The sequence below is a fragment of the Corvus cornix genome, unplaced genomic scaffold, assembly GCF_000738735.6.
Source record: "Corvus cornix cornix isolate S_Up_H32 unplaced genomic scaffold, ASM73873v5 scaffold2, whole genome shotgun sequence".
Lineage (NCBI taxonomy): Eukaryota > Metazoa > Chordata > Aves > Passeriformes > Corvidae > Corvus > Corvus cornix.
In genome coordinates this window covers 1-27,471 of record NW_024108687.1, presented here as the reverse complement: position 1 = coordinate 27,471, position 27,471 = coordinate 1, and the positions used below count along the sequence as shown (strand labels likewise).

Genomic DNA, 27,471 nt, shown 5'->3' with positions numbered 1-27,471 from the left:
TTCTGAACTCCCCAATATCCCGAACCCCCCCCCAAACCTCTGAACGCCCCAAAACCCCAAACTCCCAAAACCTCTGAACTCCCCAAAACTTCTGAACTCCCCAAAATCCCAACCCCCCCAAAACCTCTGAGCTCCCCAAAATCTCGAACCCCCCCAAAACCTCTGAACTCCCCAAAACCCCAAACCCCCAAAACCTCTGAACTCCCCAAAATCCTGAACCCCCCCCAAACCTCTGAACTCCCCAAAACTTCTGAACTTCCCAAAATCCCAAACCTCCCCAAAACCTCTGAACTCCCCAAAATCCCAACCCCCCCCAAAACCTCTGAACTCCCCAAAATCCCAAACCCCCCAAAACCTCTGAACTCCCCAAAATCCCAAAGCCCTGAAATCCCAAATGCCCCAAAACCTCTGAACTCCCCAAAATCCCAAACCCCCAAAACCTCTGAACTCCACAAAATCCCAAAGCCCTGAAATCCCAAATGCCCCAAAACCTCTGAACTCCACAAAATCCTGGACGCCCCAAATCTGCCCATAACCCTGACCCCTCCTCAAAATCCCCAAACCTCCCAAAATCCCAAACCCCCAAAAACCCTGAACTCCCCAAATCCCGAACCCTCCCCATAACTCCAACCCCCCAAAACCCTGACCCTCCCAAAATCCAGAATCCCCCCATAACCCCGACACCCCCAAAATCCCCAACACCCCCGCTGAGTAATCCCGACTTCCCCAAAATCATCCTCGACCCCCCCCCCAGGAACTCCGAATCCCCCAAAATCCCAACCCTCACAGTAACCCTGAAGCCCCCCCTCCCCAAATCCTGACGCTCCCTGGAACCCCGAACACCCCAAAATCCTGACCCCTTCAATCACCCTGACCCCCCCCCCAAATCACCCCATCCCCCAATAACCTCTGACCCCCTTTAACCTCCAAAGTTTAATAATAATAAAAAAAATCATAATACAAAAAATAAGGCCCCCCCGCCCCCGCCCCGCTAACAAAGAGCTTGAACTTGTTAGTGTCAGCGGGGGGAGGGGGGGCAGGGGGGGCCCCAAATCCGCCCCCCCCCCCCCGCCCCACCCCCCCAATCCTATAAAAAAACCCGGTGCGGGGGGGGTGGGGGGGCTGGCCCTGCCTGTGCTGGTTGGGGCCCCCCTCCCCGGTGCGGGGGGACCCCCGGACCCCCACCCGTGTGTGGCCCACCCCCCCCGGGGCTGAACGATACAAAAGAAACAACTCAAATAATTACATCGCGGGGGGGGCGGGGCGAGGGGGCAAGGGGAGAGAGCCCCCCCTCCCCCCCCCCCCCAGATCGGGGAGCTTGGGGGGCCCCAGGGTGGGGAGGGGGGCCCGGCGTGGCCCCCCAGTCCATCCCACCGCCGTCAGGCGCGTCCATCCGAGCTGGGGGCTCCGCGTCACGAGTCCTGGGGGGACACAGGGGGACAGGGCTGGGGGGACAGCCCCAAACCCCACGGGCAGCCCTCCCCCGCCCTGCACCCCATAACCCCAGCGCTCCCTGCCCCAAACCCTCTCCCCTGCACCCCAGAACCCTCCCGTGCCCCTCCCGGAGCCCTCTCACCCCATAACCCCACCATGGACTCCCGTAACTCCTCCCTGTACCCCATAAAGCCCCCCCAGTTCTCCTCCAGGGCCCCCCTCTCACCCCATCATCCCCCCAATAAAGCCCCATGATCTTCATAAACCCCCTTCAACCCTGTCATTCCTCCCTGTACCCCATGAACCCCCCCAATTCTCCCCCCAATAAACCCCCTTGATCCCCCTGTATCCCCGTAACTCCCTTTCAACCCCACAACTCCCCCCTGTACCCAACAAACCCCCAAATTCTCATTCTGGGACACCCTCTCACCTCATAATCCCACCATGTACCCCCTGCAACCTCCTCAATCCCCACAACTCTCCCCTGTACCCCATAATCCCCCCTTAACCCCCCTCAAGCCTCTCTCTACCCCCTGCTCCTGGGCCCCCCAAATTCTCCTCCTGGGCCCCCTCTCACCCCATAATCCCCCCATGTACCCCCACAACTCTGCCCCGTACCCCATAAACTCCCCAATTCTCATCCTGGGACACGTCTCACCCCACAATCCCCCCACTGACCCACCCTGTACCCCACACTCACCCCCGGGGCCTGGGGGCCGGGTGTGGGGCTATCCCGGGGGTCGCCCCCCTCGGGCCCCCGACTCCTCTTTGGCTCCAGCTCCTCCTTGGCCAGGGGGGGGAGGTCCCCCCGCTCTGCCCGGCGCTTCCGGCGCTTTTCGGGGTCCCGGCCGCGGGCGCGAGCCCCCCGACGCTCCGCCTGCTCCAGCTGGGAAGGGGGGACACCCCATCAGTGACCCCAAAGCTGGGAACGGGGGGCTGGACTGCCAGGGCAGGGCAGGTTTGGGGTTCCCAGAGCGGTTTGAGGAGGTAGAAGAGGGTGAGGGAAGCGGTGTAGGGAGGCGTTTGGGGTTCCTGAGGGGTTTGGGGGACCCTCACCCTGAGGACTCGGTCAGGAAAGGGGCAAAGGAAGGGCACGGGGAGTGTTCTGGGGTCAGCAGAGGGGATTCTGGGGACCCCCAACTTGAGGAAGAGGGGAAGAGGAGCTGCATGGGGCCGGTCTTGGGGTGTCTGAGGGAATGTGAGGGGGTCAGTAAGAGCTTTAGGAGATGATTTGGAGGCAGTTTTGGGGTGTCCAGCAGAGGTTGGGGCAGTTCTGGGCTCCTCAGGGTGCTTGGGGAAAGTTTTGGAGTCCTGAGGACAATCTGGGGTGCCTTAGAGGGTTTTGGGGTGGGTCTGGAGCCATCTGGAGGAGTTTGGGCCAAGTTTTAGGGTCCTGGAAATGCTCTGGAGAAGTTCTGGGGTGGTTTGAGGGAGGCCTGAGGAAGCTTTGGGAAGGTTCTGTACTCCCAGGGAAGGTCTGGGGGTTCTGGGGTGGATTTGGGGGTTCTGTGTCCCTGGGGAGGTTTGGGGGGTTCTGGGTAGAGTTTGGGAGGGGTTCTGTGCCCCCAGGGAAAGTTTTGGGGTCTCTGGGGTTGGTTTAGGGGGGATTCTGTCCCCCCCAGGGAGGGTTTGGGGGGTTGTGTCCCTGGGTAGGTTTGGGGGTCCCTGGGGCAGTTTTGGGGTCTCCAGGGCAGTTTTGGAGGGCTCTGTGTCCCTGGGTAGGTTAGGAGGTCTCTGGGGCAGTTTTGGGGGGTTCTGGGCTGGCTTGGGGGTCTCTGGGGCTGGTTTGGGCATCTCTGGGGCTGGTTTGGGGGTCTCTGGGGCTGCTTTGGGGGTCCCTGGGGCTGCTTTGGGGATCTCTGGGGCTGCTTTGGGGGTCCCTAGGGCTGCTTTGGGGTGCTGTACCTCGAGCAGCAGGCGGAACAGGGCCAGCGGGGGCGGGCGCGGGGCCTGCAGCAGCCGCCAGATGCTCTGGGCCTCGTCCAGCGTCACCTCCAGCAGGTCCCCCTCCATCATCAGCTCCTCCAGCGGCCGCCGCGTCCCCTCGGACAACTCCAGCACCGGCCCCTGCAGCCGCGGCAGCGCCGCGCTCAGCGCCTCCAGCTCTGCGGGGACACCACGGGGACATCGTGGGGACACCACAGGGACAGGAGGGGACACAGGAGGAGCTCAGCGCCTCCAGCTCTGCGGGGACACCACGGGGACATCGTGGGGACACCACAGGGACAGGAGGGGACACAGGAGGAGCTCAGCGCCTCCAGCTCTGCGGGGACACCACGGGGACATCGTGGGGACACCACAGGGACAAGGGACACAGGGGGAGCTCAGCGCCTTCAGCTCTGTGGGGACATCACGGGGACACCGTGGGGACACCGTGGGGACAGGGGACACAGGGGGAGCTCAGTGCCTCCAGCTCTGTGGGGACATCATGGGGACACCGTGGGGACACCGTGGGGACAGGGGACACAGGGGGAGCTCAGTGCCTCCAGCTCTGTGGGGACACATCATGGGGACACCGTGGTGACACTGGGACATCGCTGAGATGCCATGGGGACACTGGGATATCCTGGGGACACCACAACCCTGGGGGGACACGGTGTCACCCGGGGGACACAAACATGGCCCAGGGACAGGCTGGACCCCCCAGGGTACGAAGGGGATCACAGGGGTGCCACGGGATCTGCCAGGTTCGTGCGGGGTCCCTGGCTCCCAGGTGGCCCCAAGGAACCCCACAGACCCACAGGGCCCCCCAGCACCCCCTGGGATCCCATGGGATCCCCCCGGGTGGGATCTGGTGGATCCCAGCGGGTCCCCAACCCCCCGACCCCGCGCACCTGAGGGCAGGGGCCCGTTCTTCTCCGGGCTGGGGGCATCCCCGTTCTCCACCGACACCTGGGGGGGAGCAGGGAAGGTGTTTTGGGGGGCTCAGCCTCCCCCAGCCCCAAAACCAGCCCTAGAACCCCCCAAATCCACCCCCCATAATGCCAAAACCTTCGCTGGAGCCCCAAAACCTGCCCCACGCCTCTCCGCTGCCTCCCAGACGCTTCCACCTTGGTCTGCTTGTTGCAGCTCACTCTGCGCAGGGGTCTGACACCCCAAATCTCCCTAAACCCCCCCGAATTCCCGTACCTTGGTCTCTGCTCATTGCGCCTGGCCTTGCGCAGGGGTCTGACACCCCAAAACCCCCATAAATCCCCCCAAAACTCTCAACAAATCCTCCAGTTCTCACCTTGGTCTGCTCGTTGTGGCTGGTCTCGTGCTGACACCCCAAAACCCCCATAAATCCCCCCAAAACTCTCAACAAATCCTCCAGTTCTCACCTTGGTCTGCTCGTTGTGGCTGGTCTCGTGCTGACACCCCAAAACCCCCATAAAACCCCCAAAACATCCCCCAATCCCCCCCACCTTGGTCTGCTGACTGAGGCTGGCCTCGCGCAGAGGTCTTACACCCCAAATTCCCCCCAAAACCTTCCTAAATCCCCCATAAAACCGCCAAAACCTGTCTGCTCACTGAGGCTGGCCTCACTCACACAGGGGTCTGACACCCCAAATTGCCCCCAAAACCTTCCTAAATCCCCCCTAAGCTCCCCAAAACCCGCACCTTGGTCTCGTTGCGGCTGGCCTCACTCACACAGGAGTCTGACACCCCAAATTGCCCCCAAAACCTTCCTAAATCCCCCCTAAGCCCCTCAACCCCACACCTTGGTCTGCTCGTTGCGGCTGGCCTCGCGCAGGGCGCCGTCGCTGTCCCCGTGCAGCCGGTGCCGCAGGGCCGCCAGGCGCTCCAGGGGCCCGGCCACATCAGGGGACGCCAGGAGCTGGCGCGCGCGGTCCTGCCAGGTGATGGCCCGCTCGGTGAGGCACTGCAGGGCCTCGCCCTCGGGCAGCCGCACCGGCAGCTTCTGCAGGGCCACCAGCAGCGCCAGGATGGTCTCGAGGCGCGGCCGCCGCGAGCGCTGGCACAGCGGGCACAGGAACTTGGCGTCCCACTCCCACCAGGCCGGCGACGGCTTCTGGGCACCCAGGCGGGGCCAGGCCACGCAGGAGCCGTGGAACCAGTCCCGGCAGAGCTGGCACTGCAGCATGCCCGGCCCCGCCGGCTGCCCGCACACGCAGGACGGCGGCCCCGGGCCCGGCAGCGGCGGCGCGGCCTTCTGGGCGTTGGCGTGGCGGAGCCGCAGCATCCCCTCCTTCTCCTTCTGCTCACCCTCCTTGAACGCCACGATCTGGGGGGGACAGCACGGGGTGAGAGGTGACAGGGATTGGGGGACAGCACGGGGTGAGAGGTGACAGGGATTGGGGGACAGCAGGGGGTGAGAGGTGACAGAGTTTGGGGAACAGCAGGTGACAGGGATTTGGGGTCACAGGGGGTAAGAGGTGACAGGGTTTGGGGGTCACAGGGGGTGAGAGGTGACAGGGATTTGGGGTCACAGGGTCTGCTCCATCCTCAAACCCTTGAATGCCATGATCTGGAATGGGGAAGAAATCAGGAATGCGAGAGGTGACAGGGTTTGGGGAATCACAGGGTGTGCCCCATCCCCAAACCCTTGAATGTCATGATCTGGGGGAGAGCAGGGCGGCGAGAGGTGACAGGAACAGGGGGAATTGTGGGTGCTCCATCCCCGAACGCCACGATCTGGGGGGTGTGAGAGGTGCCAGGAATGGGGGGTCCCACGGTGTGCCCCATCCCCAACCCACTGAATCCCTGACCTCGAGCAGGGAGGAAATCAGCAATGTGAGAGGCGACAGGAACTGGGCAAATGTGGTGCCCCCTGCCCCAAACCCTGGAACACCCCAATGTAAGGGCAAAGAGGAATGCGAGAGCGGACAGGAACTGAGGGGAGCATAACCAGGAACGTGAGAGGTGACAGCACTGGCGGGGATATGGTGCTCCCCACCCCAAACACCCCGATCTCGGCGTGGGCAGCAGGGACAGGAGCAGGGGGTCCCGCTGGGGTGTGCTCACCACAGCGCCGGGGTCCCGCAGGTCCTGCGCCGACAGCCCCAAGCTCTCGGCGTCCAGCCGGTACAGCCCCGGCTCCTGCCGCCACTTGAGCCTCTTGCTGCTGTCGGAGCCGGCATCGGCGCAGGGACACAGCACCTGCGGGAGGGGAGAGCGGGGGCTCAGCGCCGTGCCAGGGACGCCACCGGGGCTTTTTGCCTTTTCTTTTTGTACGGCTTTATGTGTTCTCGGTATTGGTAATGGAGGTACTCGTAACTCTTTAAGCCTGATACCTGAGCACAGTGCTGGTATTCTGCTGGGCCACAAAAGCAAACATCTTAAAGGCCTCACAGTTAAACGTCTTACGCTACCTTGAGAAACCAAGGTTCTCCCTAAAATGCGTTCTGTAAACTAAAATAAAGTCCACCTGCAAGAAAATACTTTAAAATTTAAAGGTATCGCACCCTTCATTAAGCCTCTCATTAGAAAATCTTCGTCAAACGTGCTGACTTGCAAAGCCTGCAGAACTGCACACGGATTCACCGTGCATGTGCGCCTCGGCGCGCTCCACCTCGACAAACTCTTACACCAGAAAAACCCCTATAAATACCGAGGTAAAAACCCTTTTATCCCTTAGCCGTGTCCAGCTCTTAATTCTAAGACCACAGAAAAGGCACGGCCAGGACCCCCCCGTGCCCCCCAGCCCCCCACACCCACCTCGAGCAGGGTGTAGCAGGAGTTCTTCTTGAGGAAGGTGCGGGAGGCCTTGTCCCGCCAGGAGTGCGCGGTGCCCACCTGCACCTCGAGCTGCCGCAGCTCCTCCAGCCGCACCGGCAGGTCCCGGCCCACGGCCACCAGCCCCTCCAGGTCATCCAGGCACGGGTAGTGGTCACCGTTCTGGGGGGACACGGGTCAGCCAGGGCTGGCGTGGGAATGTGGGGAGTGGTGGGGACAGGAATGGGATGAGAGAGGGACGTGGGGATGGATGGGGACGTGGGAGTGGGGGGATTACGGGCAGGACAGGATGGGGTCACGGTGCAGGGATGTGGCAAGGACATGGCAGGGACAGGATGGGATGGGGACAAGGCAGCAGATGGGAGGTCCATGGAGACACGACAGGGATGTGTAGTGTCCAGGATGCACGGGGACGGGGACAGGGACATTGAGGCGTCCAGGGGGACAGGATAAGGACACAGGGGTGCCCAGCTGCCATAGAGGACAGGGAGAGGACACAGGAGGGTCCAGTGTCCACGGGGACAGGATGCAGACACAGGGGTGTCCAGTGTCCACGGGGACAGGACAGGACACAGGGGTGTCCAGTGTCCATGGGGACAGGATGCAGACACAGGAGGGTCCAGTGTCCATGGGGACAGGACAGGACACAGGGGTGTCCAGTGTCCATGGGGACAGGACAGGACACAGGGGTGTCCAAGGGGACAGCGCAGGCACTCAGGGGTGTGCAGTGCAGGGGTCGTGGGGGTCCGAGGCCTCCCGGCGTGCTCGTGGGGGTGCAGAGCCCACCTGGATCTCCTCGACATCGGCGATCCAGGCGCGGGCCTTGGCCAGGGCCTCCTTCAGGGCCTGGATGTTGGGCAGCAGCGCTGGGATGTTCTCGGCCTCCTTGATGATGGCAGCCAGCGTGGCCGGGGGGTGCTTCTGCCTGCGGGGGTGTCAGAGCCAGGCATCCCGAGACCCCCCTGACACCCCAGAGACCCCCCCTGACACCCCCAACCCAGGGCAGGAAGCTCTGAGGAGCGGCCGAACCCCAAACCTTTATCCCCCTCCCCATGGAGTCACCCCCAGCCCCTTTATCCCCTCCTGGGCACACGGGCAGTCTCCAGCCCTTCCCCCCAGCCCCTTATTCCCTCAGGGGACACAGGGCACAGCCCCCCCGCCTCTCCCCTCTGAGGCGCAGCCCCCAGCCCCCCATCATCCCCTGGGGAGGGGTCTCCCCCCTGACCTGGCCTCGAGGCACATCTGGGCCTTCTCCTCCCAGCGCTGGGCAATGGTCAGCAGCTCCTGCAGCTCGGCCATGGCCACGTCCACGGCGGGGCTGGGGCCACGGTGCGGCCGGCCTGGATGAGGCCACGCATGACGGGCAGGGGCACGCGGGCGCGGGGGGAGCGCAGGGTGGCCGTCACCTCCTCCAGCCACGCGGCCTGGGCCAGCTGCCGCTCCAGCCGCCGGCCCTCGGGCACCTCCACGCCCAGCCGGGCCCCCCGCTCCAGCAGCTCCTGCAGCGTCCCGGGGGCCGGGGGGGGCACGTCCAGAGCCGCCCGCGCCTCCGCCTGGAAACGCCTCCACCCGCTCCAGCAGCGCCTGCGGGGGACACGGGGTCAGGGACAGCCCCAGACACCGGGGGACACCCCTGAGACATGCAGGGACAGCCCTGGGATACCATGGGACACCCCTGGGATGCTGTGTGACAGCCCTGGGACGCTGTGTGAAACCCCTGGGACACCTCAGAACACCATATGACACCCCTGGGACACTGTGTAACACCTCAGAACACTGTGTGACACCCCTGGGACACCGTGTGACACCCCTGGGACACACAGGGACAACCCCAGGACACCGTGTGAAACCCCTGGAACACCGTGGGACACCTCAGAACACCGTGTGAAACCCCTGGGACACTGTGGGACACCTCTGGGACACACAGAGACAACCCCAGGACACCCCTGGGACACACCTGTGACGCCCCAGGACCCCCGGCCCACCTGCACATCCCCGATCTGGTGCATGACACAGGGCAGTTGGTTCATCTGCTCCAGGAAAGCCCGCAGCTCCTCCACCGTCAGCGCCGGCGCAGGGACCCTGCGGGGACAGTGGGCATTGCTGGGCACTGTGGGGACCCTGCAGGGACAGCGGGCACTGCCGGGCGCTGTGGGGACCCTGTGGGGACAATGGGCACTGCTGGGCACTGTGGGGACCCTGCGGGGACAATGGGCATTGCTGGGCACTGTGGGGACCCTGCGGGGACAATGGGCACTGCTGGGCACCGGGGGGACCCTGCGGGGACAACGGGCACTGCCGGGCACTGTGGGGGACCCTGCAGGGACAATGGGCACTGCTGGGCACTGTGGGGACCTTGCGGGGACAGCGGGCACTGACGGGCACCACGGGGACAGCGGGCACTAACGGGCACCAGGGGGACGTGGGGACAGTGGGCACTGCTGGGCACTGCAGGGAAGTGGGGACAATGGGCACTGCTGGGCACTGTGGGGACCCTGCGGGGACAGCGAGCACTGACGGGCACCACAGGGACAGCGGGCACTGATGGGCACCACAGGGACAGCGGGCACTGATGGGCACCACGGGGACGTGGGGACAGTGGGCACTGACAGGTACTGCAGAGAAGTGGGGACAATGGGCACTGCCGGGCACCGGGGGGACACGGGGACAGTGGGCACTGCTGGGCACCATGGGGACAGTGAGGGGAGGGAACGTGGAGGGGGATGGGGATGTGGAGGGGATGGGACGGGCACATGGAAACCCTACAGGGAACAGGATGGGGACATGAAGGTGTCCAGTGCCTATGGGGACAGGACAGAGACATCGGGGTGTCCAGGATGCACAAGGGACAGGACGGGCACACAGGAGTGCCCAGTGTCCTTAGGGACAGGACGGGCACACAGGAGTGCCCAGTGTCCGTAGGGACAGGATGGGGACACAGGAGTGTCCGTAGGGACAGGATGGGCACACAGGAGTGCCCAGTGTCCGTAGGGACAGGACGGGCACACAGGAGTGTCCAGTGTCCGTAGGGACAGGACGGGCACACAGGAGTGCCCAGTGTCCGTAGGGACAGGATGGGGACACGGAGGTGTCCAGGACCCACAGGGGACAGGACAAGGTCACAGGAAGCACAAGAGGGACACGAGACCGAGCAGGTTGAGGCGACGGGACGGACACACAGGGCGAGGGAGCCAGCATGGGGACAGGCTGGGGCCACTCGGGGACCCTGGGGGACACTCTGGGGACACTCACCCGGTCTCCTGGGAGCTGATGAGCCCCAGGGCCTCGGACACGCAGCGCTCGGCCTGGCCCAGGCAGCCCTTGAGCCGGTGCAGCAGCTCGTTCTCAGGGAACTTGCGCTCCCGCGCCTCCGACTCCAGCGCCCGCAGCTCCTCCAGCGCTGGCCGGGCACAGCCAGGGGGTCAGGGCCGGGCTCCGAGCCCCCAGACCCCCACTGAACCCCCCCAGGACCCCCACTCACTGCGCTTGCGGCCGTCCTCCACCTCGAGGGCGATGCGCACCTTGTTGGCCCAGGTGTCGAAGGACTCGGCGCGCACCTTGAGCTTGTGCAGCATGGCCGGCAGCTCGTCCAGGGTGTAGCGGTACCTGGGGGGGCTGGGGGTCACTGGGAGCCCCCCTGTGCACCCACGACCCCCCCAGGGTATAGACAGGACCCCAGACTGAGCCCATGGGCTATAGGGGGGATTCTGGGGCGGCTGGGGGCAGACAGTGAACCCCTCACACCAGCAGGAGCAGGGGATGGAGCCCCCAGGCCGTGGCCGTGTCCCCCCCGCCTCTCCCAGGGACACCCTGAGACCTCCAGCACCCCCAAATCGTAGCCAGGACTCCACCCAGGGTCACGCCAGGACCCGCAGCCCCCCCAGCTCAACCCCGTGTGTGTCCCCAGGGTCACGTCAAGGGCCCCAACACCCCAGAACCCCATTCCCACTCTTACAGACCCCCGCAAGCCACCCCTGTGTCCCCTCCAAGGGCACACCCAGGTCCCCAGCCCCTCTTACAGAGCCCTAAACCCACCCCTTCATCCTCCTCTAGGGCACATCAAGGCCCCCATCTCCTCTTACAGCCCCCCAAACCCACCCCTCCATCCCCCCCAGGGGCACATCAAGGCCCCCAGCCCCCCCAAACCATCCCTGTGTCCCCCTCAAAGGCACAGCAAGGCCCCCAAACCCCTCTGCCAGCCCCCCCAAACCCCACCCCCACCCTTACAGACCCCCACCAGCCACCCCCGTGTCCCCCCAAGGGCACACCCACATCCCCAGCCCCCTCATCCCCTCCAAACCACCCCCACATCCCCTTCCAGGGGCACACAGACACCTCCACTCTCCCTAAAACATCCCCACATCCCATTCAAGGGCACATCAGCCCCCCAAACCCAACTCCCATCCCCTCCTACAGCCCCCCTAAACCACCCTGGGGCACATCAAGGCCCCCAGCCTCCCCAAACCACCCCCGTGGCCCCCTCAGGAGCACAGCCCCCCCACCTGAGGTACTGCTTGCTGCGGGGGCACTTGCAGAGGTCGTCCATGTGGTAGAGGCAGACGAGGCCCTGGGGACAGTCGTAGCAGGCCAGGGCTGACAGGAAACACGTGGTCTTGCACTTGTCACACTGGCGCTCATCGTCCGGCAGCAGCTCGAAGGCCTCACGCTCCGCCTCCGTGATGCCCTGGGGGGGGCAAAAAAATGGACATCAGACCCCTCCCCAGGAGCTTCTGGGGTGCCCCCAGCACCCCCAACCCCTCCATAACCTCCTGAGGGGGTCAAACATGACCCTCACCCTTTACCCACAGCTTCTGGGGTGCCATCAGCACCCCCAACCCCTCTGTACCCCCCCTGAGGGGGCCAAACATGACCCTCACCCCCACCCCAGAGCTTTTGGGGTTCCCCCATCACCCTCAACCCCTCCATAACCTCCTGAGGGGGTCAAACATGACCCTCACCCCTTACCCAGAGCTTCTGGGGTGCCCTCAGCATCCCCAACCCCTCCATAACCCCCCTGAGGGGGGGCACAAACACGACCCTCACCCCCAAACCACAGCTCCCCCTGCCCCTCTGTACCCCCCCATTTTTCAGGGCACCCCCACCCCCCGTTTCTCGGGGTGCCCCCACCTTCTCCAGCAGGGCCTTGCGCAGCTTGCGCTCCTCCTGCACGAGCACGAACATCTCCTTGTGCACGGCGGCCGCCAGGTTCAGGTCCAGCTTCTCGGGGCTCGCGGCCATCTTGCAGATGAGCTCCTCGTGCGAGAAGACGCAGTAGCGGCGCAGGCGCCGGTAGTGCTCGATGCACTGCCTGCCTGCAGGGAGCTGCACGGGGTGTCAGAGGGCTCCTCAAAACCAGAGGCACCCCTAAACACAGCCCCAAACCCAGCTGGGACCACCCCCAGGGCTGATCCTAACCCTAACCTAACCCTAATCCTGAACTGGGCAGTGCTCGATGCACTGCCTGCCTGCAGGGAGCTGTGGGGGGTGTCAGGGGGCTCCCCAAAACCGGGGGCACCCCTAAACAAAATCCCAAACTCAGCTGGGACCACCCCCAGGGCTGATCCTAACCCTAATCCTGAACTGGGCAGAGCTCGACGCACTGCCCACCTGATGGGAGCTGCACGGGGTGGTGGGGGCTCCCCAAAACCGGGGGCACCCCTAAACACAGCCCCAAACCCAGCCGGGAGCACCCAGTGCTGATCCCGCAAACCTGGAGAACCTAACCATAACCTAACCCTAACCCTAAACCTAACCCTAACCTAAACCTAACCCTAACCTAAACCCTAAACCTAAACCTAACCTAAACCCTAAACCTAACCCTAAACCTAACCCTAACCTAAACCCTAAACACAGCCCCAAACCCAGCTGGGAGCACCCCCAGTGCTGATCCCTCAGACCTGGGGAACCTAACCCTAACCTAACCTTAACCTAACCCTAACCCAACCCTAACCCAAACCCGAACCCTAACCCTAAATCTAACCCTAACCCAGGACCAGGTAATGCTCGATGCAACGCCCACCCACGGGGAGCTGTGGGAAGTGCCAGGGGGCTCCCCAAAACCAGGGGGCACCCCTAAACACAGCCTGAAACCCAGCTGGGAGGACCCCCAGCGTTGATCCCTCAGACCTGGGAAACCTAACCCTAACCTAACCCTAAACCTAACCCTGACCTGGGCAGTGCTCGAGCACCCCTAGGGCTGATCCCTCAAACATGGGGAACCTAACCCCAACCTAACCCTAAACACAGCCCCAAACCCAGGTGGGACCACCCAGTGCTGATCCCTCAAACCTGGGGAACCTAACCCTAACCTAACCCTAAACCTAAACCTAATCCTAACCCTAACCCTGAACCAGGTAACGCTCAATGCACTGCCTGTTTGCAGGGAGCTGCATGGGCTGTCAGGGGGCTCCCCAAAACCAGGAGCAGCCCTAAACACAGCCTGAAACCCAGCTGGGACCACCCCCAGTGCCGATCCTAACCCTAACGTAACCCTAACCTAACCCTAACCAAAACCTAACCATGAACTGGACGGTGCTCGATGCACTGCCTGCCTGCAGGGAGCTGTGGGGGGCATCAGGGGGCTCCCCAAAACCGGGGGCACCCCTAAACACAGCCCCAAACTCAGCTGGGATCAGTGCTGATCCCTCAAACCTGCGGAACCTAACCCTAACTGAACCCTAAACCTAAACCTAAACCTAATCCTAACCCTGGACCAGGTAGTGCTCGATGCACTGCCTGTTTGCAGGGAGCTGCATGGGGCGTCAGGGGGCTCCCCAAAACCGGGGGCACCCCTAAACACGGCCCCAAACCCAGCTGGGGAAACAGCCCTGAACCCAGCTGGGACCCCCAGTGCTGACTTTTGGCTTCTCCTGTTGTTCTTCCAGAGCTTCCACCCCCAAATTTTACTGTTTTCCATGAGGTTTTTCTCGTTGAGCCCCACAGATAACTCTGTGCCCCCACAGATATTTCAGAGCCCCTCCCGGTACATTCTGTGTCCTCCTGGATTTGAGGTTCTCCTGCTGTTCCTTCAAGGCTTCCACCCACAGATTTCCCCGTTTCCCTTGATTTCTTTTTCTGCATTCCTCAGGTTTTTTTCTGTTCATTCCCCCAGACATTCTGTACCCCCCCAGGTACATTTTGTGCCCCCCCCGGGTATTCCAGAGCCCCCAGGGCTCACCCAGTCGGCCGTGCAGAAGTTGACGGCCTCGGCGAAGTTGTAGCCCTGGTTGAAGCCGCTGTGGTAGGCGCGGGGGAAGGTGATGACGAACTCGCCGGCGCATTGGTTGGTCCGGACCACCTGGGGGGACACAACCGGGGTCAGAGGGGGCTGACAGGGCCAGGAGGGGCTGGAGGACACCCCCAACTCACGGGGACGCCGTGGGCCATGAGCGTGTTGGGGTTCATGAGGGTGACGAGCTGGTGCAAGAGGTCGGGCTGGCTCTCGAACAGCTCCGGCGTCAGCTTCTTCATCACCTCCTCCAGGTGCTCGGCCGCGAACGACGGGACCCCGTACCACGTCTTGGGCTCGCCCCTGGGGATGGGACACCCCAAAAATCTCCTCATCCCACCCTCTACCACCCCAAAACCTCCCTATGCCACCCCAAAAATCTCCTCATCCCACCCTCTACCACCCCAAAACCTCCCTATGCCACCCCAAAAACCTCATCACACCCTGTTACGCCCCAAAACCTCCCTATGCCACCCCAAAAATCTCCTCATCCCACCCTCTACCACCCCAAAACCTCCCTATGCCACCCCAAAAACCTCCTCATCACACCCTCTACCACCCCAAAACCTCCCTATGCCACCCCAAAAATCTCCTCATCCCACCCTCTACCACCCCAAAACCTTCCTATGCCACCCCAAAAACCTCCTCATTCCACCCTGTTACACCCCAAAACCTCCCTATTCCACCCCAAAAATCTCCTCATCCCACCCCGAAACCTCCTTATCCCATCCCGTACCATATCTTGGGCTCACCCCTGGGGAAAACGGGGGTCAGGGAACCCCACAAACCTCCTCACCCCATCCTAAACACCTCCTTATGCGACCCCAAAACCTCCTCCTCCCACCCCTACCACAGCCTGGGCTCCCCCCTGGGGCTGTAGGGGGGTCAGGACCCGCCTCCTTATCCCACCCCAAAACTTCCTGCTGCCCCCCAGTCACCCCCCTGGCCACCTAAACACCCCCGAAATATCCACATGGCCCCCAAATACCTCTCTGGCCACTCAAACACCCCCCAAACATCTCCCTGGCCATTTCAACACTTCCCAGAACACCCAAATGCCCCCCTAAACATCCCAAAATCACTCCCAGACACCCCAAAGTCACCCCCGATGGCACCCTAACACCCCAAAATCACCCCCAGACACCCCAAAGTCACCCCCGATGGCACCCTAACACCCCAAAATCACTCCCAGACACCCCAAAGTCACCCCCGATGGCACCCAAACACCCCAAAATCACTCCCAGACACCCCAAAGTCACCCCCGATGGCACCCTAACATCCCAAAATCACTCCCAGACACCCCAAAGTCACCCCCGATGGCACCCAAACATCCCAAAATCACTCCCAGACACCCCAAAGTCACCCCCGATGGCACCCTAACATCCCAAAATCACTCCCAGACACCCCAAAGTCACCCCCGATGGCACCCTAACATCCCAAAATCACTCCCAGACACCCCAAAGTCACCCCTGATGGCACCCAAACATCCCAAAATCACCCCCAGACACCCCAAAGTCACCCCTGATGGCACCCAAACATCCCAAAATCACCCCTAGACACCCCAAAGTCACCCCTGATGGCACCCAAACACCCCAAAATCACTCCCAGACACCCCAAAGTCACCCCTGATGGCACCCTAACATCCCAAAATCACTCCCAGACACCCCAAAGTCACCCCCGATGGCACCCAAACACCCCAAAATCACTCCCAGACACCCCAAAGTCACCCCCGATGGCACCCAAACACCCCAAAATCACTCCCAGACACCCCAAAGTCACCCCTGATGGCACCCAAACACCCCAAAATCACCCCCAGACACCCCAAAGTCACCCCCGATGGCACCCAAACACCCCAAAATCACTCCCAGACACCCCAAAGTCACCCCCGATGGCGCCCAAACACCCCAAAATCACTCCCAGACACCCCAAAGTCACCCCCGATGGCACCCAAACACCCCAAAATCACCCCCAGACACCCCAAAGTCACCCCCGATGGCACCCAAACATCCCAAAATCACCCCCAGACACCCCAAAGTCACCCCCGATGGCACCCTAACATCCCAAAATCACCCCAGACACCCCAAAATCACCCCGATGGCACCCAAACACCCCAAATCACCCCCAGACACCCCAAAGTCACCCCCGATGGCACCCAAACATCCCAAAATCACCCTCAGACACCCCAAAGTCACCCCCCGATGGCACCCAAACACCCCAAAATCACTCCCAGACACCCCAAAGTCACCCCCGATGGCACCCAAACATCCCAAAATCACCCCCAGACACCCCAAAGTCACTCCCCTGGCCCCCAGTGCCCCCAGCCCCACCAGTGGAGGTAGTTGATGGAGTAGCTCCAGTGGTCCTCGATGTGCCAGCAGAAGGCCGAGAACACCATGCCCACGTAGAGCCAGGGCACCTTCATGCCCGAGATGTCGGCGTTGATGTGGCACAGCACCGACTGCTGCAGCACCGGCATCACGTTCAGGTTCCAGCCGCTGCCCGCGTACTCCTGGCACAGCGGGGACAGCGTCACCGGGGGGGGACGGGGGCACCCAACAGGACAGGGGCACCCAACAGGACAGGGGCACCGGGGGGACATGGGCACTGGGGGGACACGGGCACCCAACAGGACAGGGAACTGGGGGGCGGGACAGGGGCACGGGGGGGGACAGGGGCACCCAACAGGACACGGGCACCCAACAGGACAGCATCACCAGGGGGACGGGGGGACCAGTGGGGGAAAACAGGCACCCAACAGGACAGGGGCACCCAACAGGACATGGGAATTTGGGGGGGACAGGGGCACCCAACAGACACGGGCACCCAACAGGACACGGGCACCGCAGGGGGCACGGTCACTGCAGGGCACAGGGGCACCGCAGGGGACAGGGGCACCGCATCACCCCCACAGGGGTGGGGACACGGCATCCCATGGGGACAGGGGACACTGGGTCACCCCCCACACCCCTCCCCCGCAGGACAGGGACACCCCCAGGGACAGCAGCACCCCCAGCGTGGGGACAGGGACAATCCCAGGGATGGCGTCACCCCCACCACGGGGACTGTGGGATGGTGTCACCGCCCTGCAGGGACAGGGACACTCCTGGTGACCATGGGGTGACACTTTGGGGACAGGGACCCCCCCACGGTGGGCACAGGGACACCCCAAGGGAGCACAGGATGACACTTTGGGGACAGTGACCCCCCTGAGAGTGGGCACAGGGACACCCCTAGGACCTATGGGGTGGCCCTGTGGGATCAGTGCCCTGCAGGGTGGTGGCAGTGATAATGCCAGTGACCCCAGGGTGGTGGCAGCGATGGTGGCAGTGACCCCAGAGCAGTGAGAGTGTCCCCAAGCCGGTGCCAGTGCCCTTAAGGAAGTGACAATGCCCCCCAGCATGGTGCTAGCGCCCCAAGGAGGTGACAATGCCCCCCAGGGAGGTGGCAGTGACCCCAGAACAGTGACAGTGCCCCCCAGGGAGGTGACAGTGACCCCAGAACAGTGACAGTGCCCCCCAGGGAGGTGACAATGTCCCCAGGATGGTGCCAGGGCCCCAGGAGGTGAAAATGCCCGCAAGGGGGGGACAGTGGCCCCCAGGGAGGTGACAATGCCCCCAGGGAGGTGGCAGTGACCCCAGGGAGGTGGCAGTGACCCCCAGGGAGGTGGCAGTGACCCCAGAACAGTGACAGTGCCCCCCAGAACAGTGACAGTGACCCCCAGGGAGGTGCCAGGGCCCCAGGAGGTGAAAATGCCCGCAGGGAGGGGACAGTGGCCCCCAGGGAGGTGACAATGCCCCCAGGGAGGTGGCAGTGACCCCCAGAACAGTGACAGTGACCCCCAGAACAGTGACAGTGACCCCCAGGGAGGTGACAGTGCCCTGTCCCACCTCCTCCTCGGGGGACAGGCGCCGTTTTCCGTCGCGCACGGGGAAGCCGGAGCCAAACTCCTTGGAGTGGATGTCGGCCCCGTACTCCACGGTCACGTCCTCCTCGATGCTGTTCACCAGGCGCCAGAACTCCTTCTCCACCAGCTCCGTGGGCACCATCTGCGGGCACGGGGCTTCAGAGGAGGCGGGGGGGGATTTGGGGGGGTTTGGAGTGAGTTTGGGGGTTTTTGGCTGGGGTTTGGGGAGGAATTTGGAGCCTCATGTGAAGCCATCGGCCTTGAAGGCATTGCCCACCTTGCCGAAAGGAGGGGGGCCTGGAGGAGCTTGTGGGGTGCAGGGGGAGTCTGAGGGTCTTAAAGGGGTCCAGGGTGGTTTGGGGGGGAGGATTTGGGGGAAGTTCGGGGTGTTTTGGGTGGGGTTTGGGGCAGAATTTGGAGGCTCAGGTGAAGTAGTTGGCTTTGAAGGCATCGCCCACCTTGGCCAAAGAAGGGGGGATCTGGGGGGTTTGGGGGCCTGGAGGATTTAGGGGGGCCCAGAGGGCTCAGGGGGTATCTGGGGGTCTCAGAGAAGGTTTGGGGGGGGGTCTGTGAGGGTTTTGGGAGGAGTTTGGGAGGTTCACATGAAGTCACTGGCCTTGAAGGCATTACCCATCCTGTCAAAAGGAGGGGGCTCTGGGGTTTTGGGGGGACCTGGAGGGTTTGGGGGGTCCAGGGGGGTCCCGAGAGTCTTAGAGGGGTCCAGGGTGGTTTTGGGGGTTTTTTGGGGGGCTCACATGAAGTCAGTGACCTTGAAGGCATCAGCCACCTCATTGAAGAGAGGGGGATCTGGGGGGTTTGGGGCAATTTGGGGTGTCCAGGAAGGGTCCAGGGCTCTCAGGGGGCTTTTGGGGGGGTCCATGAGGTTTTAGAGTAATTTGCTAAAAAACTGGCCTTGAAGATGTCATCCACCTTGCCAAAGTGGGAGGGTCTGGGGGGCTCTGGAGGGGTTTGGGCTGTCCAGGGGGATCTGGGGGTCTCAGGGGGGTTCAGGGTAGTTCTGGGGGGGTCCATGAGGGGTTCTGGGGTGTTTACATGGATGAGCCCATTGAAAAGATCAGCCTTGAAGGCATCACCCACCTCCCCAAAGGGAGGGAAGCTCAGGGGAGCCTGGGGGGTTTTGAGGGGTCCAGAAGGGGGTTTTGGGGGGGTCCAGAGGGGTCTGAGGGGGTTTTGGGGGGCTCCCATAGACAGGCACGTTGAAGCAGTCAGCCTTGAAGGCGTCGGCCATCTCACTGAAGGAAGGGAGGTCTGGGGGGTTCAGGGGGGGTTTGGGGATCCAGAGGGGTCTGTGGGGATTTGGGGGGGATCCAGAGGGATGTGGGATGCTCACGTGGACGGGCATGTTGAAGTAGTCGGCCTTGAAGGCGTCGGCCATCTCGCCGAAGCTCTGCAGGGTGTACTCCCGCGTCGCCTGCTCGAAGCCAAACGCCTCCGGGGGCCGCTTGCACTCCTGGGGGACACCGGGGGTCAGGGGGCTTGGGGACACCAGGAGGGGGTCAGGGGACACCGAGAGGGGTCGGGGGGGCTTGGGGACATCAGGAGGGGTCAGGGGACACCGAGAGGGGTCGGGGGGCTTGGGACACCAGGAGGGGGTGAGGGGACACCGAGAGGTGTCAGGGAGCCTGGGTCACCAGAGGAGGTCAGGGGACACCAAGAGGGGTCGGGGGGGCTTGGGACACAGGAGGGGTGAGGGGACACTGAAGGGTCGGGGGACTTGGGGACATCAGGAGGGGTGAGGGGACACTGAAGGGGTCGGGGCTTGCGGACACGAGGAGGGGGTCAGGGGACACTGACAGGGGTCGGGGGACTTGGGGACACAGAGGGGGTCAGGAGAGCTCAAGGACACCAGGAGGGGTCAGGGGACACCGAGAGGTGTCAGGGAGCCTGGGGTCACCAGGAGGGGGTGAGGGGACACTGAGAGGGGTCGGGGGGGCTTGGGGACACCAGGAGGGGTCAGGGGACACCAAGAGGGGTCGGGGGGTGAGGGGACACCAGGAAGGGGTCAGGGGACTTGGGGACACTAGGAGGGGGTCAGGGGACACTGAGAGGGGTCAGGGAGCTTGGGGACCAGGAGGGGTGAGGGTCACCAGAAGGGGGTGAGGGGACACTGAGAGGGGTCAGGGGGGCTTGGGGACACCAGGAGGGGGTCAGGGGACACCGAGAGGGGTCAGGGAGCTTGGGGACACCAGAATGGGGTCAGGGGACACCAGGAGGGGGTCAGAGGGGCTTGGGGACACCAGGCAAGGCCCCAGGGACACAGAGGACACTGCACACTAAGTTGGAGGTCCCCAGGGACAGGGAGGGTGGGGGTGCAGAGCTGGGGGTCCCCAGCCTCACAGGTGGGATTGGGGTGTGAGGCAAGGAGTGGGTGTGGGGGTTCCCAGCCCCTCAGATGTGACAGGGGGGTCCCTGACCCCACAGAGAGGGGTCCCCAGCCCCTCAGACAGGACTGGATGAGATTTGGGGGCCCCCAGATTGGCTGGACCAGGAGTGGGGGTCCCTGACCCCCCAGACAACACACGATGCGAATGACACTGGGGGTCTCAGTCCCACAGACAGGACTGGGTGAGACCTGGGGGTCCCCATCCCCTCACACCAAACAAACCCCAACCCCTGATCCTCCACGGACACCATGAAACACTGCGAGTCCCAGCCCCACAGATCAGGGGGTCCCTGACCCCACAGACAGGCCTGGATGAGATTTGGGAGCCCCCATCCCTCAGATGGGACGGTCCCAGACCCCCTGGCCCCCCTGACACGACACAGCGGGGTCGTGGGGGGACGTGACGCGCACTGGGGGTCCCGGGGTGCCCCCGCGTGCCCCCTCACCGCCATGACGCATTTGGGGCAGCGCCAGATGCCCTTGGGGATCTCGGGCAGGGGGGGCAGCAGGCAGAAGATGTGGTAGTTGTCGTCGCAGCCGTCGCACAGCAGCAGCTTGTCGTCCTCGTCGCCCCGCGAGCAGATCCGGCAGATGTAGGAATCCACCTGCGGGGGGGAAAGGGATTTTGCGGGGATCCCACCCCGAATTTTGCGGGGATCCCACCCCTGCCCCGCCCCAGGAGCCCCCTACTCACGAACTGGCTGTTGCTGTGGCTGCGGCGCAGCCTCATCGTCATCTTGGTGCAGGGCTCGGGGCTGTGGCGCAGCTCCTCCCGCCCGTCCCGCGCCCCCGGAGACCCCGGGGACCCCCGGGGCTCCCCCGCCGGCTCCTCCTTCACCACCACCGTGGGGGGACACTCGGGGCCCTCCTTGTCTGTGGGGAGGGGGTTAATGAGCAATTTGGGGGGTGCTGAACCATTGGGGGGGTTACAGAAACATTGGAGGGTACAGAACCATTGGGGAAAGGGTCCTGAAAAATAGGACAAGGTCAGAAGAATGGGGGGAGACCCAAAAAAACTGAGAGAGAAATGGATCCCGAAGCAATTATGGGGCGGAAGGTGGTCCCTAAAGACTGGGAGGGGGGTGTCTGTCTGCAAAGAATGGAAAAGTCTGTCCACGAACAGCTGGGGAGAGGGGGTTCTTAAAGAAGTGAGAAGGAGCCATCCCATAAAAGCTATGGGTGCAGGAAAGCACCCTAAAAGAATGAGATGGAGTACCCAGAAACTCTGGGGTTGTGACCCAAAAGAACACGGCAGGGGAGAGGAGAAAGGAAGGCAAGAGGGACCCTGAAGAACCTGAAACAACTTCGGGCACCCCAAACTGTAGTCAAAGAGATTCCCAAAAGAAATACGGAGATAGACCAGAAACAAAAACACGACCCCAAAAACGCACGGAGTTCCCAGAAGGATTTAGGGGGTGCCAGCCACCCCTGCACCCCCCAAGCCCCCACATGAGGGGTCCCCAATACCTTTCTTCCGCAGGGTCTTATCCTTGGCCACCAGCCCCAGCCCCAACATTTTGGGACCGGCCCCGTAAATCTGCAGCTTCTTCAGCTCGGGTTCTTCTCGATGTCCTCCTCTGTGGGCTCGGGCTGCGGACAGCGGCGTCAGGGGGTCCGGGGGGGAGGTTGGGTGCCCAGGGAGGGTTTTTGGGGTGCCCAGGGAGGGGTTTGGGGTGCCCACCTCCTGCTGCAGGCGCTTGGCGCGCCGGCCGTAGCTGTTGAACTTGGAGGGCTGCACGGACTGGCGCAGGGGGATGCTGTGGGGTTTGTACTCCCGGTCTTTCTCCTCGCTCTCGAAGGGCCGCGTGTGGCACTGCTGGAGGGACGGGGACCCTCAGCGTGGCTCGGGGTTCGGGTCGGGGTTCCCCGGTCCCCCCTGGGCCCTGCACTCACCACCAGGTTGGCCCCGGACTGGTACATCTCGTAGGGGTAGATGATGCGCTCGTAGTGCGCCCGCAGCAGCGAGCCGATGTTCTTGCCCGACGGGTACGACAGGCGCTGGGCCACCCGCGCCCACCGCCGGTCCTTGCAGATGGCCTCGTAGCCCCCCTCCTCCATCACCACCTGCGGGGGGACACCAGGCACTCTGGGACACCCCAGAGCCACCCACAGCACCCGGGGACACCCCAGAGCCACCCACAGCATCCAGGGACACCCCAGAGCCACCCACAGCATCCAGGACACCCCAGAGCCACCCACAGCACCCGGGAACACCCCAGAGCCACCCACAGCACCCGGGAACACCCCAGAGCCACCCACAGCACCCGGGGACACCCCAGAGCCACCCCAGAGCCCACCACTGGGCCCCATAGTCCCAGTCCTCCATCATCGCTGGTGAGGGGACACCGAACACCCCAGAACACCCTGGGGACCCCCACACACCTCACTGGGAGAAGAGCCACATTGAAGGGCCCCATCCCCCCCAAATGGGAACACACCCCCTCTGGGGACAGTTAACTCCCACAAATGGGAACGTGCCCCCTCACAGAAGTAATTAATCCCCTGATTAGAAAATGTTCCCCCAAGGGGAACGACTGCCCCCCTAAATAGGAATAATCCCCCAGGTGGGGGTAATTACCCCCCTCAGTAAGAAAATATCTTCCAAAAGAGCAAAATACCCCCCGAGAAAACAATTACACTCCTAAACGGGAGAATACCCCCAAGCAAAGCAATTAACCCCCCTAAACGAGAACATATTCCCCACAAAGGGGCAATTTCCCCACTGACAGAAAATACCCCCCCAAGGGCAACACTGACCCCCAAAATGGCAAAACACCCAATTTCCCCCTGCTGGGGGGGAGGAATAACCCCCTAAATGGGAACACACCCCTGATGGAAACAATCCCCCCCCCCCGAGGCTAAGATAACCCCCCCAGGGGAGAAAATTACCCCCTAAATGGAAATACAGCCCCAAGGGGAGACAATTAATCCTCCTAAATGAGAGCACGACCTTCTTGGAGGCAATTACCCACCCCCCCAATAAAAAAAACACCCCCAGAGGAAAAATCACCCCCCCCCAGAATAGGAAATACCCCCCTAGGAGACAATTATCACCGGGGGGGGGGGGGGCACCTTCCCTAACCTCGCACCCCACCCCAGCGGGGCAGGACCCTCAGGCAGGGGGGGAGTCCCCCAGGGGTGGGGGTCCCCAGCTGCCCCCCCGTACCTTGCTGAGGCTGTAGAGGTCGAGGATGCGCCGCTCCACGTTGGGGATCTTGAGGGAGGAGCCCTGGATCTCCCAAAATTTGGCGATCTGGTCCAGGTAGTTCAGCTTCACCCGGGTCTGCGCCTGCGGGGGGGGAGAAATGGGGAGGCAAAGATGGGGGTGAGAGCTGTGCACACCCCAAAATCAGCCCCAAAAGCCCCCCCCCAAGCCCCCCCGCCCCACTCACCTCCAGCTCATTGAGCCGCTGGATGCGGGGAGTGAACCTGAAGTTGTCGACCTCGACAGCAAACGGGGGCTGCCAGTCTGGGGGGGCAAGGTGGGGTCAGGGATGGGCAGAGGGACACACAGCCCAAATTTGGGGGGTCAGCAGCCACGGGCCCCCTGTGTGGGACAGACAGGGCAGCCCTGGGAGCTCCAGAGGGAAAAAGGCGGAGAAAACCCCAAATATGGGGGGTGGGGGGGGTCAGCAGCAAGGCCCCCTCCCCCCATCCTGCATGGGCAGGGAACAACACACAGCCCAAAATCTGAGGGGTCAGCAGCAAGGGCCCCCCATCCTGCACAGGGGAGAACACCCAGCCCAAATCTGGGGGGGTCAGCAGCCATGGCCCCCACATCATGCACACACAGGGGAGAACACCCAGCCCAAATTTGGGGGGCCGGGGGGGGCAGCAGCCATGACCCCCCCCAGTCCCACACAGGCAATACAGAGCCCAAATTTGGGGGGCCGGGGGGTCAGCAGCCATGACCCCCCCCCAGTCCCACACAGGGAATAGAGAGCCCAAATTTGGGGGGCCGGGGGGGGTCAGCAGCCATGGCCCCCCCCAGTCCCACACAGGGAATACAGAGCCCAAATTGGGGGGCCGGGGGGGGTCAGCAGCCATGGCCCCCCCCAGTCCCACACAGGCAGATCAGCCGTGGTGAAAGGCGAAGGGGAAGGGGGGGGGGGACACAGCCCGAATTCGGGGGTGGGTGCCCTGCGCGTGCCCCCCCCCCCCCGCCCCCCCCTCGGCGGGGGACACCCGGGGGTGCCCCGCGGGGCCGGTGACGCCAGCGCGGCCCGGCCCGGCCCTCCCGGAAGCCCTTCCCTCGCCGAGCTGGGGGACCGGCTCGGCCTGTCCCCCCCGCCCCCCCCGGGCCCCCCAAACCGGCCACGGCGACAAAGGGACCCCCCCGCCGCGGGGACAGAGCGCGACCCCCCCAACAGGAAACAAGCCCGGGAAGGGGGGGTGGGAGGGGGAGCGCGGTCGCTGGGGACGGGGGGGCTCGGCCGCCACCTGCCCCCCCCCCCAGTGCCCCCCGGGGTCCCCCCCATCCCGGGGGGCGCTGCCCGAGCCGGGGCCCCCCCGGAGCGGCCGGACCCCCCCGCGCCCGCAGACAAAGGCTCGGCGCTGGCGCCATATTGGCCGTGTCACTGTTGTTGTTGTGAGGCCGCGGGGGAGCGCCGGGACCCCCCCCAGAACCCGCCGGGGGGCACCGAGACCCCCCCGGAGCCCGCGGGGACTCCCCGGGGTCACCCCCGGCCCTCACCCCCCTCCACCCCCCCAGCGAGGACGAGGGGCCCTAGCGGGGGGGGGGCCTGACCCCCCTCCCCACCACGAGGTTTGGGCTGTGTAGGACCCCCAAAATCTCCCCCCCCCCCACCCCCAGGCAGGACCCCCGGCCGGGGGTTACCGCACATCGGGGGGGATTCACATGCGCTCCCCCCTCGAGCTTATCCCTAAACGGGGGATGGGGGCATTTACCCCCCCCCAAGCAGACACAGACCCCCACAGCTCACGTCTTTCCTTCCCGCCCCCCCCACCCCGTGGGTATTTACCCCCCCCCCCCACAGACCCCCCCCGAGTCCATAATTGCCCCCCCCCGGGGTATTTTCCCCCGAGGAGCACTGAGGCACCGGGGGTGGGGGGGGCATTACTCCCCTGGTGGGGTCATTAACCCCCCTAAATGAGAAATTACCCCGGGGGGGAAGGGAAATTACCCCCCCCCCCCCAACTGGGGAGGTCCCACCCCACGGGGGCAATCACCCCCCAACAGGAAACACCCCCCGAAAAGCAATTATCCCCCAAAATAAAAAGATACCCCTCCCGCAGGGAGACAAGCACCCCCTTAAACGGGAAAATGCTCCCAAAGGGGGTGGGGAGCAATGCCCACCCCGCCAAATTAAGAAAATACCCCACCAAGGAGACAGTTCTGCCCCCGGGGGGGGCCACCAACCCCAAACCCACACCCGAGGGACGCCGAGCCCGGCGGGCAGGGCCCCCAGCCCCCCGAGGGATGGGGGTTCCCCACTGCGAGGGGGTCCCGCAGCCCCCCCCGGCCCCCCATACTCACGGCGGGGGGTCGGATCTTGCAGATGCCGCTTTTCTCGGCGATCGGGCGGATCTTGGCGATGTAGCCCAGGGGGTCGCTGAACTCGGCCCAGCTGGGCTCGAACACGGGGCACTCCGGGGGGGGCAGAAAGTCCTCGGGGGGCTCCGGCTCGGCCGGCAGCCACGGCGACCCCCAATCCCCGCGCTGCTCCGGGGCGGCCCCGCCGCGGGGACCCCCGAGGGGCCGCCGGGCCTTGTCCTCGGGGCCGGGCCGATCCCCGCCGCGAGCCCCGCGCTCCTCGGGGGGCTTGCGGGGGCTCCGCTCCTCGCCCGGGGCCGCCCCCCGGGCCCTTTGCCGGGTCCCCCCCCGCCCTTACCCCGCGGCTCGCCCCCGGCCCGGGGGGGGCGCGGGGCGCTCGCGGCCTTCTCGTCCCCCGCCGCTTTGGGGGGCGCGGCCGCCGGCCGGGGGGCCCCGCGTCCCCGGGGGGCTCCGGCCCCCCCCACTCCGCACCGCGGCCCCGCTTGAGCTCCTCGTCCCCGTCGGGCGGCGGGGGGGGACCCACGGCGGGGACCCCCCCGGGCCGGGCCCCCACTCGGCCCAGCCGCTCCCTGCGCGCTGCTGCTCCCCCTCCTCCATCCCTCGCACCGAGGGGAGCGGGGGGTTCCCGGGCTGCCCGCGGGGACCCCCTCAGGGGGCCATGGAGGCCCCGCCGCCCCCGCGCCGCCCCCTCACAGGCCGCGGGCCGCCCCCCCCTCCCCGAGCCGCGGGGAAAGGGGGGGTGAGGACAGCGCCCGCACGCTCCGCCGACCCGCCGGCCCCTCCGCGGCCCCTGTGCCGCCTCTCCGGCCCGTCCGGCCCCGCCGCCCCGCGCTCCGCCCGCCTCACACCCGAGGCCTGCCCGGTCCCCCCGGCCGGGCCGCCGCCGCCGCCATCTTGGATCCTCCTCCTCCTGCCGCCCGCCCCCCGCCCGCGCGCACGCGCGCACTGCGCAGGCGCGGCCGCGCACGCCGTCCCGGACGGTGCTGTGAATCGCCGTGTCCTTCCGCCGCGGGACGGGAACCGGCGCCGAGCGCCGCCACAGCGCCGCGACCGCCGGCGAGAGCGGAAACGGGGAGCAGGAAAACAGCACCGGAACCCCCCCCGCCGCGGTCCGGATGGCGGCAGACAGTGTGGAGGGATGAGGGACGGAGAAATAGTCCTCAGGCTCCGCCCCCTCCGCAGCGGAGGGATCCACGGCACCGCTCGCCTCCGCGGCTGGGTCAGCGGAGGGGCCGGGACTTGTTGTGCACGTTTAAAGGGACGCACCGCGCATGCGCGCCCGGCGGCCGCGGGGGCGGGGCCACGAGGAG

At 64.5% G+C, this 27,471-nt stretch overlaps 1 protein-coding gene across 1 annotated transcript; it reads right to left on the bottom strand.

Annotated features, from left to right (window-relative positions):
• Positions 1–1,183: 1,183 nt before the first annotated feature.
• LOC120412199 (lysine-specific demethylase 5C-like) lies at positions 1,184–27,434 on the bottom strand. The gene is given in 31 exon segments (XM_039572535.1): positions 1,184–1,421; positions 2,135–2,320; positions 3,340–3,539; positions 4,269–4,326; positions 5,135–5,659; positions 6,400–6,534; positions 7,093–7,272; positions 7,897–8,035; positions 8,336–8,432; positions 8,435–8,669; positions 8,671–8,694; positions 9,096–9,192; positions 10,363–10,510; positions 10,592–10,716; positions 11,613–11,794; positions 12,238–12,432; positions 14,288–14,407; positions 14,479–14,641; positions 16,666–16,847; positions 18,226–18,384; positions 19,594–19,713; positions 21,093–21,251; positions 21,341–21,519; positions 22,114–22,206; positions 22,209–22,236; positions 22,328–22,462; positions 22,540–22,710; positions 23,813–23,935; positions 24,039–24,116; positions 26,144–26,493; positions 27,428–27,434. Coding segments are annotated over 31 exon segments (4,602 nt in total). The 3' UTR covers positions 1,184–1,412.
• Positions 27,435–27,471: the final 37 nt, after the last annotated feature.